A 20,895-nucleotide genomic window follows, 5' to 3' on the forward strand; every position below is an offset into this window, starting at 1 on the left:
CCTGCCAAATCAGGAATCCAGTTCGGAGATGAAGCATAATTAGACGCAAATACAAAAACCGAACACACTTCAGAATTCATTTCCTCCCCCTCAAATGTCAAGTTCTATTCTTCCCCCAAATGTCATGCTTTGCTTTTGAAAACGAACTTGGACAGCTTTGAAAATATTGCAACATATTTTTGTAAAAACAACCCCCCCCCCCCAGAACTCTAAACCCCAAAGCATTTGTAGGAATTATTTAAAACCATTAAATTAGGAGTGGCCTGGCATGAAACTATGGGGAAGGAACAGATGTGCTGCAAAATGGTTACAGAGCACCGAATTACCCCACTGAGTCCCGAAGGTCTCTAGGCAATCTGTAATTTCGCCCAGTCTCACCTACTTCGCAGAGCTGTCGTGAGGATAAAATTGAAAAAGGGAAAGCGATGAACAGAGGTCCTTGGAGAAAGGGCAGGATAAAAACATAGCGTGCAGACGCGAATCGAACCTCTGTGTTTTCCTGGCTTATCTTCATGGAGACTCATGACGCTTCCATGTGCGCAACTAAGGTTTTGTTAAGTGTAACACATCAAAGAGTCAATTGGATATTACAGAAAGACATGGAGACACGCTCCTCAAAGAGACAAGACTGGCCACAATTCCCTGTTGAGTGCACTCAGTGTTAATTCACAGCTTACGCACACTCATAACGTGCCTAATGTCGCTGCATGGTTAGATGTATGCTATACATTCCACGCTGGGGAGATTCCCCCAACCCTGGTAGGGTTGCCAGCACTTCCTCAGCACATGCTGGGGGATGTTGAGTGCAGTTGCCTGGGCAGAGTTCGGGGACATTATGAAGTCACTTCTGAGTGATGCTCTAGGAATTTCCCTTAATGTCTATGTTTAAGTCCATAGAGACATGGGGAAATTCCTAGAGTGTCTCTAGGGAGACCATTTTCTGGCCATTTTTTTTTCTCCAGCTCAATTTCTTAAGGGCAACGACTTGTGGCCAAGGGAAGGAATTTCCCCTAATATCTATGTTAAAGTTGCTGAGGGGAAAGATCCAGCTGTGGAACCCAAGAATGTCAAGACACATAGAGACATGGGGAAATTCCTAGAGTGTTTCTAGGGAGATCATTTTCTAGTCATTTTCCCCCCCTCCAGCTCAGCTTCTTAAAGCAAATGGATTGTGACCGTGGGAAGGAGTTTGCCCATGAACGGTGAGCAAACGGCATGCCAATCCCCTGGTCAACTCTTACTTGGCAGCCATGTTGTTCTCAGGCAGCAGGGACATCTCCAGGACTTTGGTGCCGCTGATGATGGATTCGTAGCTGGTGGTGGCAACCATCTTGCCAGTGATGCGGTGCACCTGGTAAAAGGCGTGGGGCCGCAGATTCCGTTCATCCGCCGTGCCGATGAACATTTGCAAGGTCAGAGGTTTCTCATCGTAGCCTGAGAGCTTGCGCAGGAGAGAAGAAAGGACCGCGATAAGCTTCTAGTCCTTAATCTTTTAACGGGTTTAACTACAGAATAGTTTTTCAGATTCACCTGTGGATATGAGAAACTGCGATGCCGTTCTTCTCCCAATCTGTCCCTCCTCCACACAACAAATATTTCTTAAGAATGACTGGTAAAAGCTGACAGGGGACAGATTTTTTTTCAATCCTGTTTTTTATTAATTGCTTATGCTCCATCAGAGAGGTGGTGTGTGACAGACAAAAACCGACAGCTGCCTGTCCCAAGGAGTTTATGGTCGAAAAGAGACAATGGAGGAAAGAGAGGGAGAAGTCTTTCACATTTCACTACAAGCGGGCAGCCTGGAGACAGTCACGGAACTGTGTGTATCAGGCAGGGCTATGCAGCCATAGAAACAGTATTAAGTTGCTGATCCAGCTGTGGAACCCTGGAATGTCCAGCTGTGGAACCCTGGAATGTCAAGAAATGTAATCATGCGCTCACGTGCAGTTCTCTTGGGGCCAGGCTCAAAAATCTGAAATAGATTCTGGGAGAGAAGATTAAGCCCTGTTTTTGTAGACCTCCGGATTGGACTTCCATTCTCCGAAATAATGATGTCATACCGGTGTTTCCTGTATATCGGCCCGTCCCTATTTCCCACTACCATCACTACCGCTGCTGCTTTCTTATCCGGAACTCTCTCTGGCAAGGGCTGCCGCAGCTGGAGACGTCAACCATTCGGTGGTCTTGCCTCAAGGCGGCCCAGATGTTTTCCATCAGACGCTGAGACTGCCAGCTGTTGTCAATTTGACTCTTAAAGGGAAATACACCCTATTTTTGTTTAACCTCCTCTTCTCACGTTGTGGAAGACGGAACATTCTAGAAAGGGCTACAGCAGTCAAGAGAAGCAGCCTTTAGGCCCATACGGATCTGCCAGGTTTCAGGGAAGCGGAGGGGGGGGGATGGGGAGTGAGAAAGGAGGGGACAAGTTAAAATGCAGGAGAGGGACCTTCCTTTGAGAAGAAAAAAGGGAATTTGCCAGATAGCATTTGTGGTGGAATTTCCCTCGTGTGGCCCCCTCCTTTACCATTCACAATGAGTGACGCAGAGGAATGGCTGCAGAAGGAAAGCAGCCCTGTGGTGCTAGGAAGAGAGCGTGAGAAAGAGCAGACCCAAGATCCCAGTTACAGGGGAATGTGGTAGGGAAGGAGGATGAGGCACACACACACACACAAACCCCGGCCTTTTCTAGTGGGGAGAGGAAGATTTCAGTCTTCTTGTCTGAAGTACACTGCAAGAGCTGCGTCCAGAACTCACACATTTGTAATTGCCTTGAATCGGGAGACACCCAGAACTGTGAAGATGGGCTGCAGGACTTTAACAGGCTCTCAGATATCTTGTGGCATGAACTGCTGTGGACCGAAGTCCACGATGTCTGAAGAAGTGAGAATTACCCACAAAAGGCCGCACGAGAGCTTCAGTCGCCATTGATCTGTGAGGCCCTTGAGTAGTCACAAGGCTCCTTTCAGTGTCTGCTGCAGCCAGGCGCGGATGGGAGCTACTTTTGTTAGGGGCCTGTCAAAGCGGCAACACCTTCCCACCACTTAGGGTTGCCAACCTCCAGGTAGGGCCTGGAACCTCCCAAAATTCCAACTGATCTCCAGACTACAGAGATCGGTTCCCCTGGTGAAAACTGCTGCCTTGGAGGGTGGACGACAGATGCCGGCCTCAAGGCGATCTCCTGGAATTACAACCAGGGCTCTTTTGGTAGCAGGAACTCCTTTGCATATTAGGCCACACCCCTCTTATGTAGCCAATCCTTCAAGACTTATAGGGCTCTTATTACAGGGCCTATCGTAAACCCTGATTGCAACTCATCTCTGGAGTACAGAGATCAGGTCCTCGGGAGAAAATGGATGCTTTTGAGGGTGGTATCGATGACACTTTCCCCCACTGAAGACCCTGCCCTCCCCAGGCACCACCCCCAAATCTCCAGGTATTTCCCAACCTGGAGCTGGCAACCCCACCACCCACCCCAATGGTGGCCAGAGGGGAATTAATCTTAGGGTGGCCTGTGCATCATTACACCCTCTCCTTCCCAAGTCTTGCCTTTCTGAGAGCCAGTTTGGTATAGTGGTTAAGTGCGTGGACTCTTATCTGGAAGAACTGGGTTTGATTCCCCACTCCTCCACTTGCACCTGCTGGAATGGCCTTGGGTCAGCCATAGCTCTCGTAGGAGTTGTCCTTGAAAGGGCAGTTGCTGTAAGAGCTCTCTCAGCCCCACCCACCTCACAGGGTGTCTGTTGTGGGGGAGGAAGGGAAAAGAGATTGAGAGCTGCACTGAGACTCTGAGATTCAGAGTATAGGGCAGGATATAAATCCAATATCTTCTTCATCTTCTTCTTTGTTTTGACCCCAAATCTCTAGGATTTTCCCTACCCGGAGTTGGCAAGCCCACTACCATCCTTTCCCCACAATTCCCCACCCTTTCCCACAACATCTCTCGTAAAAGACTTGCGCTGCACCTTCCTTTGACAGGCAAGCTGGCCAAATGTCGCCCACGCATTCACATTTGAAAACCTTTATTTAAACGCAGAAATCTAGTTTTGGTAGGCAACTATTTCACTTTTTGGGGGATGAAGTCTGTGACATTTGGAGTCTTTTTTCGCACAGTAACGCGAGCCTTTGAAGTGGGAATAATTTTCATCTTTCGCATTTTTTGGAGAGAAGCTTGAAAGCCACCACCTCCCCTGAAAAACTTCCCGGTTGGATCTGTCTGGCTGGAAATGCCAAGTAAAAATAGATTTGGAATAGAGTTTGGGGAAAGGCGGAGGTGGGGGGGGGGAGAGAAAATAGGTGGAAAGAAGAGCATCCAGGAAGCCAATAAACCATGTTGAGAGGCAGGGGCCAGAGCCTGGCGCTGGCTAAAACCTAAAGAAAAGCACAGGACTGTGCTTAAAAATACAACGCGGAGAGCCCAGCCGGCATTCTCCCTTTGAAGCTGCGGTTTATGCCGTGCCAATAGAAAGGCACTCCACACACGCTCAGAAGTATTCTTGGCACATCTGCCACAACTACTATGAATGGCATTGAGGGAAAAGAATTTCTACTCCACCCAACTAGGGTTGCTAATTTCCAAATGGGGCCTAGTCGGGTTGCCAAACTCAAAGTGGTAGCTGGAGATCTCACGCTATTAGAACTGTTCTTGATGTGACAGCTCTGTTCACCTGGAGCAAATGGCCAATTTGGAAGGCGGACTCCATGGTGTTTATGTCCCATTAGACCCTCCCTTCCCCCAACCCCACCCTCCTCAGGTTCCACCCCCAAAACCTCCAGGTATTTCCCAACCCAGAGGTGGTCGTCCTAGCCTTCAGATCTGCTGGAACTGCAACTGGTTTTGACTACAGAGATCAATTCCTTCGGAGAAAACAGCTGCTTTGGAGGGTGGCCTCTCTGTCAAGTTCCCTCCTCTCCCCAAACTCTGTCTTCCTCAGGCTTTCCCCTTAAGATTTCCGGGAATTCTCAGCCTAGGACTGGCAGTCCTGTACCCAATCCCAGATCAACAGGAACCAGATCATCCAAGATTCTCAAGGGAAAAAAAAAGATACACAATTAAGTTATGGGATCGACCGGCACAAGTTCCACCAACGGCATCATCTTGGCCTCCTGGAGACTGCATTTAAAGTTAAAATTTAACTATTACACCAAACTGGAGAGTCAGTTTGGTGTAGTGGTTAAGTGTGCGGACTCTTATCTGGGAGAACCGGGTTTGATTCCCCACTCCTCCACTTGCACCTGCTAGCATGGCCTTGGGTCAGCCACAGCCCTGGCAGAGGTTGTCCTTGAAAGGGCAGCTGCTGGGAGAGCCCTCTCCAGCCCCACCCACCTCACAGGGTGTCTGTTGTGGGGGAGGAAGGTAAAGGAGATTGTGAGCCGCTCTGAGGCTCTTCAGAGTGGAGGGCGGGATATAAATCCAGTATCTTCATCTACCTCACGGGGTGTCTGTTGTGGGGGAGGAAGGTAAAGAAGATTGTGAGCCGCTCGGAGACTCTTTGGAGTGGAGGGCGGGGTATAAATCCAATATCTTCATCTACCTCACAGGGTGTCTGTTGTGGGGGAGGAAGGTAAAGAAGATTGTGAGCCGCTCAGAGACTCTTTGGAGTGGAGGGCGGGGTATAAATCCAATATCTTCATCTTCCTCACAGGGTGTCTGTTGTGGGGGAGGAGGTAATGGAGATTGTGAGCCGCTCTGAGACTCTTTGGAGTGGAGGGCGGGGTATAAATCCAATATCTTCATCTACCTCACAGGGTGTCTGTTGTGGGGGAGGAAGGTAAAGGAGATTGTGAGCCGCTCTGAGACTCTTTGGAGTGGAGGGCGGGGTATAAATCCAGTATCTTCATCTACCTCACAGGGTGTCTGTTGTGGGGGAGGAAGGTAAAGGAGATTGTGAGCCACTCTGAGGCTCTTCGGGGTGGAGGGCAGGATATAAATCCAGTATCTTCTTCATATCTTCAAAGTTGCTTTCTTTCCACCTCTCCCTTCTCCATCTGTTTGCCTTCCTTCCTTCCTTCCATGTTCATGTCTTGCAGCTCTCAAACATTTGACATTTATTCTATGTGGCTTTTAAATTAAGCCAGTTTGGCCACCCCTGCTCTATGGTATAAAAGTATACCCTAACTTTTCCTCCAGGGAAAGTCCAGGGACTTTCTGTAGTCTAGAGATGTTGTCATTCCAGGAGAACTCTGGCCACACCCCGAAGGTGATAACTTTACTCTTATGTCAAGTTAGACCACTGCTCCGTCAAGCGCTGCGTTATCTCCTCTAACACTGGCAGTGGCTGAAAGGTCATTCCCGACACCTGATGCGTAACCCATGATGCCAAGGAGCGCGCAGGCGACTTTGTGCACGCCACCCCAACGCTCTGCTATCTTGCAGGAAACAGCTTTGCAAGTTGGGGAAAATGCAAACTGGGAATTTACAAACTCTTAACCCCTGTCTTGCGCCAGCTCTGGTTCTGTACCTTCACCACAGGGTGCCCTCCTGGAGTGGCCTTCACCGCGCCCCGGCTGCCCTCGGTCTCGTAATGGGCTCGGTGATGCGTCCGAGGCTGCACTTCGATCTTCAGTTCGTACTGCTCGTATTGACTGGGGAGGGGCCAGTCCAGAGGCGGAAGAGCAGAAGACCTGGGAAGGCGAAGAGAAGAATTGTTTAATTACACACCCGTCAGCCTCCCACCTACACCCCATCCCAGCCGATCAGGTCGGTCATAACCAGTGTTCCCTCTAAGCTGAGTCAGCGTGAACTAAAAAGGGTAAAGGCAGTCCCCTGTGCAAGCACAAGTCGTTACCAACTCATGGGGTGATGTCACATAACCAGGGCCTTTTTTGTAGAAACAGACAAGCAGGAACTCATTTTCGGATTAGGCCACGCCCCCTGACATCCCCATTGTTTAGCACAGGGCTTTCTTGCAGGAAAAGCTCAGCAGAAGCTCATTGGCATATTAGGCCACACCCCCTGATGCCAAGCCAGCCGGAATTGCATTCCTGCTAAAAAAAAAAAAAAAAGCCCTGCACATAACAAATGTTTTCTTGGAAGACTTTTTACAGGGTGGTTTGCCGTTGCCTTCTCCAGTCATCTACACTTTACCCCCAGCAGGCTGGGGACTACTCATTTTACCGACCTCGTAAGGACGGAAGGCTGAGTCAGCCTTGAGCCGGCTATCTGAACCCAGCTTCTGCCAGGATCGAACTCAGGTCGTGAGCAGAGCTTGGACTGCAGCTTTACCACTCTGCGCCACGGGGCTCCAATCAGTGTGAGCTAGCTCACGGCTTTTTTTAGCCTTCGGCTCATGCATTTTTGTCTGAGCTCAGGAAAAATGGCCCCGGAGCAAACTAATTTACGCAACAGCTCACAGCTTTCATGCCAGCAGTAGCAGTAGTAGAATTTCGGCTCACAAGACTCCACAGCTTCGAGGGAGTACTTGCCAGCGTTCTCTAGGGTTGCCAATCCCCAGGTGGGGGCAGGGGATCCCCCGGTTTTGAGGCCCTCCCCCCGCTTCAGGGTCGTCAGAAAGCGGGGGAGGGGAGGGAAATGTCTGCTGGGAACTCTGTTATTCCTTATGGAGATTTATTCCCATAGAAAATAATGGAGATCTGATCCGTGGGTATCTGGGGCTTTGGGGGGGGGCTGTTTTTTGAGTTAGAAGCACCAAATTTTTGGTACAGCATCTAGTGCCTCTCCCCAAAATACCCCCCAAGTTTCAAAAAGATTGGACCAGGGAGTCCAATTCTATGACCCCCAAAAGAAGGTGCCCCTATCCTTCATTATTTCCTATGGAAGGAAGGCATTGAAAAGGTGTGCCGTCCCTTTAAATGTGATGGCCAGAACTCCCTTTGGAGTTCAATTATGCTTGTCACAGCCTTGATCTTGGCTTCACCCCTAATGTCTCCTGGCTCCACCCTCAAAGTCCCCAGATATTTCTTAAATTGGACTTGGCAACCCTAGCGTTCTCTCTAAGCTGAGTTAGCGTGAGCTAGCTTGCCGATTTTTAGCCTCCAGCTCACACATTTTTCTCTTGGCCCAAGAGCACAATAACTTATGCAGGAGCTCACATCTTTAATACCGATAGCTCACAAAGTAGAATTTTTGCTCACAAAACTCTGCAGCTTAGAGGGAACAAACCCATAGCCAGGGCTTTTTATCGTAGCAGGAACTCCTTCGTCTATTAGACCTAATGTAGCCAATCCTTCTGGAGCTTACAGTAGGCCCTGTAGGGGTGTGTGGACTAATATGTTCCTGCTACAAAATAACCCTGGGCATAAGCCTTTCAGTTGCTTAGTCTGGCAGCTCAGCTCTCATAAGGCTCCTCTTAATTCCCAATATCCCGCCCCCCACCAGCTTTGGAAACCTCCTGGAATAGAACCCCCCCACCTCAGTCACCTCCAAAGTTACCAAAGATGCAATCTAACAAAAGACCAGTTTGCTCCGAGGTCTGATAAGACTCATTCTACAAGGTAATTCATGACATGAACTAACTATAGTAAAGGTCAGAGGGTTGGTACAAGCTATGGATTTCGGAATTATGAATTGTGTCGGCAAACGGTGTGGACGGCGAGAGAGAGCCTTCTGAATCAACTGCTTACCTTAAGAGGGAAGGCGCCAGGGGATGTTTATGCCCACTCCCGCCCCCCTCTCGGCCATCCCCAGCGTGGAAGGCGGGCAGAGCCGGGGTCTGGCATGTGTAACCGGAGACACCAGCCCTTCTGCCTGGTCCGACTTGACAACTTGTTTTTATACAACCTCTGGCAACCAAACCAAAGAGCTTACAGCGCAGCTGGCAAATTCCGACCGGGCTGTGTGAAGGTTAGGAAGGTGATATGCAAAGCTGCTCCTCCACCCTGCCTCGAATGGGCAGCGTCTCCAGATGAGGTTGGCACATTTGGATGAGAGGAGTTCAGATGTGAGGGAGTGAGGAATAGATGGGCAGGGCGGCAAAACTGGCAGTTGGGGGAAAAGGATAGCCGGTTGCTATAAACCAGGGGTGGCCAAACTTGCTTAAGGCAGACGAAACCTTTTGCCACATAGAATAAACATCAGATGTTTGAGAGCCGCAAGACATGAACGCCAGATACTTGAGAGCCGCGATATGGAAGGAAGAAGAAGATATTGAATTTATATCCCATCCTATACTCTGAATCTGAGAGTCTCAGAGCGGTCACAAACTCCTTTACCTCCCCCCACAACAGACACCATGTGAGGTAGGTGGGGCTGAGAGAGCCCTCACAGAATTTGCCCTTTCAAGGACAACTCTGCAAGAGCTGATGACTGACCCAAGGCCATTCCAGCAGCTGCAAGCGGAGGAGTGGGGAATCAAACCCGGTTCTCCCAGATAAGAGTTTGCACACTGAACCACTACACCAAACTGGAAGGTGGAAAGAAAGCAAGTAGGTAGGGGGAGAGGTGGAAAGAAAGCAACTTTAAATGCACTCTCCAAGCTGCCAGCCAATGGGGTGGGGTTCTACTCCACCCAACCCTGTGGTTCGAGAGCCACGCAATATGTGTGAAAGAGCCACGTGTGGCCCCCAAGCTGTAGATGGGCCACCCCTACTATAAGCAACAGTTAAGCCCTGAGCTGGATGGCCCAGGCTGCCCTGGTCTTGTTAGCTCATGTTAGCTCTGCCCTGGTTTGTATTTGGACGAGAAACCACCAAGGAAGCCCAGAGTTGCTATGCAGAGGCAGGCAACAGCAAACCACCTCTGGATACCTCTTAACTTGAAAACCCGGTGGGATCACCGTATCGGCTACAACATGACAACGCTTGAGTTTGCACCCCCATGGGGAATGTTAGATGGGGTGGCCAAACTTGCTTAATGTAAGAGCCACATAGAATAAATGCCAGATGTTTGAGCGCCACAAGACGTGAACGTCAGAGGTTTGAGAGCCGCAAGGAAGGAAGGAAAGCAAATAATTGGGGGAGAGGTGGAAAGAAAGCAACTTTAAATGCATTCCCCAAGCTGCCGGCTGGTTTGGCTTGACAACGTAATTAAAAGAGACAAATGCCTTCTCCAAGCCGGCTGATGGGGCAGTGGGGCTTGGAGAGCTGCACAGCCTGCGTGAAAGAGCCACATGTGGATAGACCAAGGTCTCTTTAGTCTAACACAGGGGTGGCCAAACTGTGGCTCGGAAGGTTGCCTAGGCTGGAGGCCTTGGCCTATCCACTCCCACGAGGGAAAAGGAGACGGCCCCAGAGGCTCCTGCAACGTCTGTCACGAGCTGGGGCCAGGCCAGGCGAAATCCAGGGGCAGTCCAAGGTCTGTAGCTGGTGAGCAAAGAGGGTTCAAAGCACCAAAACCAAATCACAGTCCAGGTATCGCAGGTCAGAGGTTCAGAAGCCAAAGTCAGAAGCCGAAGTGGATGCTAGAACGTCAGGTAAGTGACTAGTTGCTTCCACAAAGCCTTCTCCCAAAGCCCACAGCTATATAGCCCTCTGCTGTCTGTTGCCCATTTGGACTAATTGCTGGGTCAGAGGGCGGCCAGGATCCTGCTGAGACTCAAGCATCCTCACTCCTAGAGGGTCCAGGATCCTTTTAGAACTCAGGGCTCAGGGAGCGTCTTGCTCATGAGCGTGCCGCCCTCCTCCGATCCCTGAGGTCCTGACGAAGGCGGTCACGCACACGAGCCACCCAAGAGGGCGAGGTGGGGGGGGGGGCTTGGGTCTTCTCCAGCAGGAGGCAGGGGCACTGGTGCAGGTGGCAGTGGCACAGTTTCTTCTGCAGGCTCAGCTTCTTCTGCAGGGTCCCCAGCACCCATGACAACGTCAAAGGGGCCTCCCACTTCCTGAGGGAAGGGGAATCTCCAAGGGAGTTGGCTTTTCCCCCTCGAGGGTAGCCGGTTTGGCCACCCCTGTGTAGACTAAACAGGCATTAGATGCTTCTGCAGAGAATACGTCTCTCTTTAATGCCCGTAACAAAAAGCCTGCCAAGAAAATGTCATCATGTGACATCACCCCACGGGTCAGTCATGACTCAGTGCTTGCACAGCGGACTACCTTTACCTTTAACAACAGGGAAGTCAAAAGGGGTAGTATGAAGCCGCTGCTGTTCTTGGACCAGGGGTGGAATTCTAGCAGGAGCTCCTTTGCATATTAGGCCACACCTCCTTGATGTAGCCAGTCCTCCAAGAGCTTGGAATTCTAGCAGGGGCTCCTTTGCATATTAGGCCACACACCCCTGATGTAGCCAGTGTTCCAAGAGCTTGGAATTCTAGCAGGGGCTCCTTTGCATATTAGGCCACACCTCCTTGATGTAGCCAGTCCTCCAAGAGCTTGGAATTCTAGCAGGGGCTCCTTTGCATATTAGGCCACACACCCCTGATGTAGCCAGTGTTCCAAGAGCTTGGAATTCTAGCAGGGGCTCCTTTGCCTATTAGGCCACACCCCCTGATGTAGCCAGTCCTCCAAGAGCTTGGAATTCTAGCAGGGGCTCCTTTGCATATTAGGCCACACACCCCTGATGTAGCCAGTGTTCCAAGAGCTTGGAATTCTAGCAGGAGCTCCTTTGCCTATTAGGCCACACCTCCTTGATGTAGCCAGTCCTCCAAGAGCTTGGAATTCTAGCAGGGGCTCCTTTGCCTATTAGGCCACACACCCCTGATGTAGCCAATCCTCCAAGAGCTTGGCATTCTAGCAGGGGCTCCTTTGCATATTAGGCCACACACCCCTGATGTAGCCAGTGTTCCAAGAGCTTACCAAAAAGAGCCTTGTAAGCTCTTGGAGGATTGGCTGCATCAGGGGTATGTGGCCTAATCAGCAAAGGAGCTCTTGACAGAATTCCACCCCTGTCTTGGACCATCTTCTTCCTGCCTGCCATGTAAGGTTGCCAACGCTGGCATGGGAGATCTCTGGAGATTTGGGCCTGGAGCCAGGGAAGGTCACGGTTTGGGGAGGGGAAGGACCTCAGCTGGGTGTAAGGCCGCTGAATCTACCCTCCAAAGCAGCCATTTTCTTCAAGGGAACTGTGGTCAGGAGACTGTTGTAACACTAGAGATGTTCAAGCCAATGCTCCCTATAAGCTGTGGAGTCTTGTGAGCCAAAATTCTACTTTGTGAGTTACTGCATCGATTAGTTTGCTCTGGGGCTGTTTTTCCTGAGCTAAGGCAAAAATGTGTGAGCCGGAGGCAAAAAACCCCCTGTGAGCTAGCTCACACTAACTCAGCTTAGAGGGAAAACTGCTTCAGGCCCCACCTAGAGGATGACAAACTTACTGCCACAATCCCTCCCTCCTGCTACAACCGACAGAAGAGCAGGCAAAGAACCGGTCACCATACTCCTCCTTCAGCTCTGAAGGAGAGCCAGCTTGATGTAGTGGTTAAGTGTCCAGACTTTTCTCAGGGAGAACCGGGTTTGATTCCCCATTCCTCCACTTACAGCTGCTGGAATGGCCTTGGGTCAGCCATAGTTCTTGCAGTGTTGTCCTTGAAAGGGCAGCTTCTGGGAGAGCTCTCTCAGCCCCACCCACCTCACAGGGGGTCTGTTGTGGGGGAAGAAGAGAAAGGAGATTGTAAGCTGCTCTGAGTCTCTGATTCAGAGAGAAGGGCGAGGTATAAATCTGCAGTTGTCTTCTTCAGTTCCTCTGGCGTTCTGGTTCCAAGCTCTTCAAAGGGACAGGCAGAATCTCAAGGGCAGCCAAGCCAAACCTCTCTGTAGGGGTGGTGCCAGGGGTCACGATGGCAGGCCAGAAGCCAAGGAACCGAGGCCCATGAGCAACCGGAGACCTTGGCCTATCCACTCCCACGAGGGAAAGGGAGACGGCCCTAGAGGCTCCTGCAACGTCATAGGGGCCTCCCACTTCCTGAGGGAAAGGGAATCTCCAGGGGAGGCGGCTTCTCCCCCTCTAGGCAACCTTCCCACCAGAAAGCTGTGATGCCTCAAGGGCCTCTGGGATGGTCTCTCCCTTCCTGATGGGAAGGGCGATAGGAGGCGGCAGCGAGAATGATGGGTCCAATGAGAGGCGATCTATCTCCCATTTCCTGGCTACAGAGACGCCGGAGGGAGTGGAGTGATGACTTCCTCTCGGCCCCCTTAGTCCAGCTGCCAAGGTCCCCAGAGAGGTAATGTGTGTGAGAGAGCGAGAAAGCATACGCATTTTTGGATATGGGAGGTGAAGACTGGAGGAGGCGGAGGCGTAACGGAATAAACGGAAATGGAAACAGCCAGCCCATAGACGGATTGACACATGAAAGAGTACAGGGGTCTCCAACCTTCTTGAGCCGGCAGGCATCTAAGGAATTCTGACACTGTTTGGTGGGTGTGGAGACAAAATGGCCGCCGCAGGAGGCGGAGCCGGCTACGCTACGGCTGCCCCAGCTTACCCTCAGTCACCCAGCAAAGATCCTTGTGCTGTGGTGACGGCTGCTGCCAAAGCATCAATGTGAAAAATGTGAACAGCCTGACAAATCTCTAATAGCCAATCAGAAACCTTGCTGGGCAAAAGGCCCACCTGTCCCCACCGGCTTTCTATAAACCCTTGGCGGGCAGCAGGGAAGGGGTCAGCGGGTGCTGAGATGCCCACAGGCACCAACCGGAGACCCCTGTGAGAGAACGATAAAGCAAAAGTAATTCAGAGTTCCTTCCTTCTACACCAGGGGTGGCCAAACTGAAGCTCAGGAGCCCCATGTGGCTCTTTCACACATATTGTGCACCCCATCAGTTGGCTTGGAGAAGGCATTTGTCTCTTTAAATCGCTTGCCAAGCCTAGCCAGCAAGCAGCTTGGAGAATGCATTTAAAGTTGCTTTCTACCCTCCCCTCTATTTTCCTTCCTTCCTTCCCGCCCTCCTGCCCTCAGACGTCTGAGGTTCGTGTTTTGTGGCTCTCAAACATTAGATGTTTATTCTATGTGGCTCTTACGTTAAGCGAGTTTGGCCACCCCGATCTACACGCTGGTTCTCATGCATGTGTGAACACAGACGAAGAAGCCTGAACTATTGAGCCACGATGGCCATTTTTACATTCCGAAGGAGAAACTAGAAGCCAACATCGCTCCTCTCTATTGGAGGTGCCTCCGTTTCCATTTACCTGAACACAGGACTGTGGCCTCCAATACGGGCCTTAGACCAAGCTAATGGAGAAGGTACAGCCAGGTAATCCATCCCTTCTTTACGTGCCATGCTGAGTCCAAAGCCCCCAGGGGTACTCCCCCCATCCTCTCCATTGCAGCTCCCTTCTTCTTTCCGGGTCAGAGCCACGGTCTGCTCTGTTGAGGTCTTCCGGGCTTTTTGGGGAATGCTCTCTGCCGGTCGAGTGCCGGCGCAGTTAAAGGGGGCTGGATCGCCCCCTGCCTCCACGGATTCCCCCGGGGCCTCCTCCCCGAGGCTCCCCCGCCGAGACAGACAAGGGGACGCAGACGAGTGTGTTTCCGAGCTGGAGTAGCGCCGCTTGCCACAGGGAGAAGCCGGGCGTGGGCCCAAAAGCATCCACCCGTCCTCCGTCCCCCGGCTCGGAGAATAACTGGAGCCGTAGATCGGCCATGACTCATCGGCAGATGACCAGGGCTTGGGGGAACCCCGCGGGGAGCCCAAGGGAGACGTGAGGGCAAACCGCGCTGCAGCTTCGTTCAGTTCGTGTTCCACGTCATCCCCCGTGGGTGCCTCGTCATCCGAAAAAAAGCTCCATGGGGAGGCGCTACCGCTGCTGGCAGGGCTAGGGGTGAAGAAGCCGGACGCCGGCGGTGCCTCGCGGTATCCTCCAAAGGCCTCTAGGAGGAGATAATCACGCGGCGAAGAGTCCCAGTCGTCTTCCTCAGTCCGTCGGCCCGGGGAAATGGTAGTGATTTGTATGCTCGGGCACTCGAGCACCCGAGAGCCTCCGAGACGCACGCGCCGTGCCGGCTGACTCTCAAAAGTGTCTCCATCTAAGTCAGCCGGACGGGGAGGGGGAGAGTGCATGCCAGCTCGTCCTCCCCCTGGGTGCAGCGGGCATGGGATGCCCAGAGGTGAAGCGTAGGGAGGGGGGTCCCCCAACGTCAGTGAGCAATAGACGGGGAGGCTGTCTGCTTCTAGATCTGTAAAAAAAAAAAAAGACCATTTAATTTTTTTGTCGATTGATGGCAAAGGTTTATGAACCCCTATTCCCAAACTTCACATACAACTCTATTTATATATATAAAAAAGCTATAAGATACATTGCTAGGAAAGAAAGCATAGCATCACAGAGTTGGAAGGGACCCCCAAGGTCATCTAGTGCAATCCCTTACACAATGCAGGAAATTCACAAATACCCCCACATACCCAGTGACACTTGCTCCATGCCCAGAAGTTGGCCAAACTGCCTGGAGAAAAATTGCCGCCTGACCCCAAAGTGGCAATTAGCATTTCCCTGGGCATGTAAGAAAGGGCAATGAAAATTAAGCACTGATGCAAACCTTCCTGTCCTCCTTCCCATGATCTGTATAAGGGACCTCGAGGGTCATCTAGTCCAGCCCCCTGCACAATGCAAGAAATTGACAAACACCTTCCCCTAAATTCACAAGATCAGCATTGCTCTCAGATGGCCATCTAGCCTCTGTTTAAAAACTTCCAAGGAAGGAGAGCCCACCACCTCCCAAGGAAGAAGCCTGTTCTACTTGAGGAACTCCATTAACTGCCAGGAAGTTCTCCCTAATGTTTAGTTGAAAGCTATATTGATTTAATTTCAACCTGTTGATTCTGGGGCAATAGAAAACAACTTCGTGCCATCCTCTATATGACAGACCTTCAAGGAGTTGAAGATGGTTATCATATAATTTCTCAGTTGTCTCCTCTCCAGGCTAAACATACCCAGCTCCTTCAGCCTTTCTTCATAGGACTTGGTCTCCAGACCCCTCACCATTTCTGTTGCCCTCCTCTGGACACCTTCCAGCTTGTCTATATCTTTCTTAAATTGCGGTGCCCAAAACCGAACACAATACTCTAGGCGAAGTCTAACCAGAGCAAAGTGAAACAATACCATCGCTTCATGTGATCTGGACACTAGGCTTCTGTTGAGTGCGGAATCGTAAGCTGGTGAAGGGATAAATGATCTGAGAAATGCTTCTAATTTAACGCTCGCCTGGGGCTCTCCTTTCTTGCATTAGGGTTGCTTTTGGCTGGTGGGAGGGCGGCATACGCTAATGAGCTTCGCTAATAAGCTCCACCACCTATTTTTTGGACTGCGATACTGCAACTTACCACTCTACACCATGATATTCAACAAAATCCATCACTAATGTGCCCCGTTCTGTCGACTTGGCACAAAATGATAAGTTTATGCTCTAATTTGCCCTCTACCTCTCCACCTTGCCTTGACAAGTAGTAACTTCCCAGGAGGGGTCGCTCAGCGGTCCACAGGGTTGCCAATCCCCAGGTGGGATAGGTATACAGCCAAAGGCATCCACGTCAAGAGAAACCACAATAATATAAAGGATTTATAGAATGAAAAGTTACGTCTAGTCAAAACACACATATAAAGAACATCAATAAAGCGCAAGTCGGAACCACTCCCATGTGCAGTTCAAATACTCTCTCTTTCAGTTTCAAAATCCGGGATGCGGTATAATGAGCCGTCGAGTAGAACAGAGTCCAGTGCTCCAAATCCACTTCTAGCCAGTGGAAAAGATGGAAGCAGCAAGGCAAAAAGGACGCAACAGGGATGCGCTAATTGCCCTGTTTCACATGAGGCGTCTATGAGCTGCGTGAACGAAATATTAAAAATCGCTAGCAAATCTTGCAATTCAAAAATTACATAAAGAATCTTAATAATACATACCTTGCTCCTGGCTCCACTCCCAATGGCTCCTGGCTCCACCCTCAAAGTCCCCAGATATTCCTTGGACTTGGCGACCCTAGCTGGTCCGCCTCAGAGCCTTAAAATAAATCAAGTTCCTAGTCCACAAAAAGGCCCGGCAGCTCTTATGCTCCTGTCTCGCCACACTAGGAATTAAGGGCATGCGGAAAGAAGCAGGAAATCGAGGTAACCACTTCGGAGAACGTGTCTGCTCACGGGAGGCATTCAAGCAAGCGATGGCTAAGAGGCCTCCTTTAACTATCCTCCCAAACGGTGAGGATTTCGAGTGGGATTACCCGTAAACAGAGGTGGAATCCTGGCAAGAGCTCCTTTGCATATTAGGCGATATTGGGAGGGACGGTGGCTCAGTGGTAGAGCATCTGCTTGGGAAGCAGAAGGGACCAGGTTCAATCCCTGGCATCTCCAAAAAAGGGTCCAGGCAAATAGGTATGAAAAACCTCAGCCTGAGACCCTGGAGAGCCGCTGCCAGTCTGAGAAGACAAGACTGACTTTGATGGACCAAGAGTCTGATTCAGTATAAGGCAGCTTCATATGTTCATATATGTTCACACGCCTCTGATGTAGCCAAACCTCCAAGAACTTTTACAAGGCTCTTTTTTTGTAAGCTCCAGCAGGATTGGCTGCATCAGGGGTGTGTGGCCAAATATGCAAAGGAGCTCCTGCTAGAATTCCACTCTTGCCCCTAAGGGATCCTGGAAAGATCCAGCTTCGTGCCCTTCCTCTTCCCGCCCCCCCTCCCCCAAATGACAATTCCGTCCATTCAAAGAAGCCGGTCAGAGCATTCCTGCCCCATCAGAGAGATCTGAACGTCAGTTTAAAAAGTGACTAGCGGCAAGATAAAAAGTAAATAGGGACGAGATTCTTTCTCCTAGAAAAAACAAATATTTGGACCAACAAAGTTAAACAAACAAAAAGAGAGGGAGAGATGAAAGTCGATGTGTTCCCTGCTCTCCCTTGCTCTGACTTCCTTCCTCCCCCTCTCCTCCCCCCAAAACCTGCTTCTAATTTACCGTCCTTTTTGCTTACCCCATTTTTGCCAGCTGCTCTCTCAGCAGCGGGTGGTCCCCCGCCTTGCGCCCCAATGGCGCCCACCCTGTCATAGCTCAGCTTGCCCCCTTACTCACGACTCCCCCTAGCGGCAGCCTGAAGCTCCTGCAACCCAACCCTGGTCTTTTCCGAACTCGCCATCCAGTGTGAACAAGCATCCATGATTCGCCTCGTGGCTGGGGCAGGAAAACACATCGGGAAATTCACAGACCGCATGCTTGTGGAGAGGCACGATGAGAAAACTGGCATCCCCCAGAAGGTAGGATGAAGGAAGAGGATGGCGAGCCAGAAAGGAATCAGGGGAGATCCATAAACGCCCTCTGTAAGGGTGTCTTGGAGTGCACAAAGCATTTCACCCTCATTTCCTCAATTGTCTGCACAACAGCCTTGAGAGGGAGGCTCCAAGGATTCACCCCTCTTCACAAACTCAAGCAGAAAGGCAGGAAATTGCCTGTTATCTACTCAGTCATCCGCAGACATAAAGTCTGAAGCAGAGGAGGCTTTTTTTTTTTTTTTTAGTAGGAGCTCCTTTGCATATTAGGCCCCACTCCCCTGATGTAGCCAATCCTTCTGGAGCTTACAGGGCTCTTAGTACAGGGCCTACTGTAAGCTGCACTGGCCCAAGGGCGCTTGGCACTGCAGGCAGGCACCCCCACTGCTGCCCCCCCCCTGCAGCTTCGCACACACAACCCCGAGCACGCCGAGGCACAGGGCGGTGCCCGCCCCCTCCCTTCCCCTCTCCCCTGCGTGATCAGAGCGTGCCTGCCTGGGCCATACCGGCTGCAACACAGTGTGTATCTTTTCTTTCAAAGAGCTCACTAGAGGCTTCTCCCCCCTCCTTTCCAGAACTGGAAGGGAGCGGGAGCCAAGCCTCCTCTGGTGTGTTCTTTGAAAGATAAGATGCACACTGCATCGCGGCTGGCAGGGCCCAGGTGTGGCGCACTCTGATCGCACCGGTGGGGGGAGGCAGCCAAAGGGCCGAGAAGGGAAAGGAGGGGGTGGGCGGTGGCCAAACTAGGCACTTGCCTGAGGCACCGGGAGGAGCCCAAGTCAGCGCCCCTACCCTCCTGGCGCCCTAGGCAAGCGCCTAGTTTGCCTAGTGGGCGAGCCGGCCCTGACTGTAAGCTCCAGGGGGATTGGCTACATCAGGGGGTGCGGCCTAATAGGCAAAGAAGTTCCTGCTACAAAAAAAGCCCTGAAGCAGATCGTTTGAGGTCAAAACTCATCCCCTTCACAGGATGCTGTGGTGGAAAGAGCTGTCAAGTTACAGCTGACTCAACGGCGTCCCTGCAGGGTTTTCAAGGCCAGAGACCTTCAGAGGGGCTTCACCATTGCCTGTCTTCGCGTCACACGCCTGGTATTCCTTGGAGGTCTCCCTTCCAAGTACGGACCAGCGCTCGCCCTCCGTAGCTTCTGAGATCCGACACAAGACCGGGCTAGCCTGGACTATCCATGTCAAGGCTAAATAAAAACAGTGTCTACTGCTTCGATTTTGGCACTCCCTTGGCTGAGAAGGGAGAAACCAAACAAGTATATGAATAAACAAGGGTTGCCCATCCCCAGGTGGGGGCAGGGGATCCCCCGGTTTGGAGGCCCTCCCCCCGCTTCAGGGTCATCAGAAAGCGGGGGGGGGGAGGGAAATGTCTGCTGGGAACTCTGTTATTCCCTATGGAGATTTATTCCCAAAGAAAATCATGGAGAATTGATCCGTGGGTATCTGGGGCTCTGCGGGGGCTGTGTTTTGAGGTAGAGGCACCAAATTTTCAGTACAGCGTCTACTGCCTCTCCCCAAAATATCCCCCATGTTTCAAAACGATTGGACCAGGGGGTCCAAATCTATGAGCCCCAAAAGAAGGTGCCCCTATCCTTCATTATTTCCTATGGAAGGAAGGCAAAGGTGTGCCGTCCTTTTAAATGTGATGCCCAAAACTCCCTTTGAAGTTCAGTTATGCTTGTCAAAGCCTTGGTCTTGGCTCCACCCCTAATGTCTCCTGGCTCCACCCCCAAAGTATCTTGGCTCCACCCCCAAAGTCCCCAGATATTTCTTAAATTGGACTTGGCAACCCTATCAGTTAACCAGAGCTTTTTCTGTAGCAGGAGCTCCATTGCATATTAAGCCACACCCCCTGATGTAGCCAATCCTCCAAGAGCTTACAGGGCTCTTAGTGCAGGGCCTACTGTAAGCTCCAGGGGGATTGGCTACATCAGGGGTGCGTGGCCTAATATGCAAAGGAGCTCCTGCTACATAAAAAGCCCTGCAGTTAACAATAAACACGTTATCATTCACGATGGTCAATTCCCTTTTTGTTGCGAATGCATGAAGGGTTGCATCAGTGCTTGCTTGCCGTTACCTCCCCAGTTAACAATAAACGTGTCATCATTCACGATGGTCAATTCTCTTTTCGTTGCGAATGTGATAAAGGTCGCAAAGGTGCTTTATGCTCGTGGCCTTTTCTTACACCTCCAGGGAAACGCCATTTGCAGCAATTCCTCTCCAGGCTATTATTGCTAGGGATTCTGGAGGGGTTTTTTGGTTTGCTTGTTTTTGGTTTTGGCCATCTTCTGGGCATGGAGCAGGTGCCATTGGGGGTGGGGTGGGGGGAGGTAGTTGTAAATTCCCTGCATTGTTCAGGGAGTTGGACTAGATGACCCCAGAGGTCCCTTCCAACTCGATGATTGTATGATTCATTTTATTAGGGTTACAATACTACCATGAACATCTTCATAATTTACTTCCTCAACTTATCCCTTTTGGGGGGAGGGTGAAACTCAAACCTCCCAGCTGAAACTGGAGCAGGGGTGGCCAAACTGTGGCTCAAAAGCCACATGTGGCTCTTTCACACATATTGTGCAACTCTCAAAGCCCCCACCGCCCCGTTTGCCGGCTTGGAGAAGGCCTTTGTCTCTTTAAATCACTTCTCCAAGTCGAGGCAGTCAACGAGCGACTTGGAGAATGCATTTAAAGTTGCTTCCTTTCCACACCTCTCCCTCTCTTCCCATCTATTTGCCTCCCTTCCTGCTCTCAAACATCTGACATTCGTGTCTCGTAGCTCTAAAACATCTGAAGTTTATTCTATGTGGCTCTTACATTA

At 51.0% G+C, this 20,895-nt stretch overlaps 1 protein-coding gene across 1 annotated transcript in view; it reads right to left on the reverse strand.

Annotated features, from left to right (window-relative positions):
• NFATC4 (nuclear factor of activated T cells 4) overlaps positions 1-20,895 on the reverse strand; it is a 37,446-nt gene that overhangs the window by 11,914 nt on the left and 4,637 nt on the right. Inside the window, exons 2-4 of the mRNA XM_060256236.1 lie at positions 14,012-14,996; positions 6,459-6,621; positions 1,242-1,441 (exon numbers count right to left, since the gene is read on the reverse strand). Of these exons, the coding sequence (XP_060112219.1) occupies positions 1,242-1,441; positions 6,459-6,621; positions 14,012-14,996 (1,348 nt within the window). The remainder of the gene's footprint in view (positions 1-1,241; positions 1,442-6,458; positions 6,622-14,011; positions 14,997-20,895) is intronic.

This window comes from Heteronotia binoei, chromosome 15 (genome assembly GCF_032191835.1).
Source record: "Heteronotia binoei isolate CCM8104 ecotype False Entrance Well chromosome 15, APGP_CSIRO_Hbin_v1, whole genome shotgun sequence".
Lineage (NCBI taxonomy): Eukaryota > Metazoa > Chordata > Lepidosauria > Squamata > Gekkonidae > Heteronotia > Heteronotia binoei.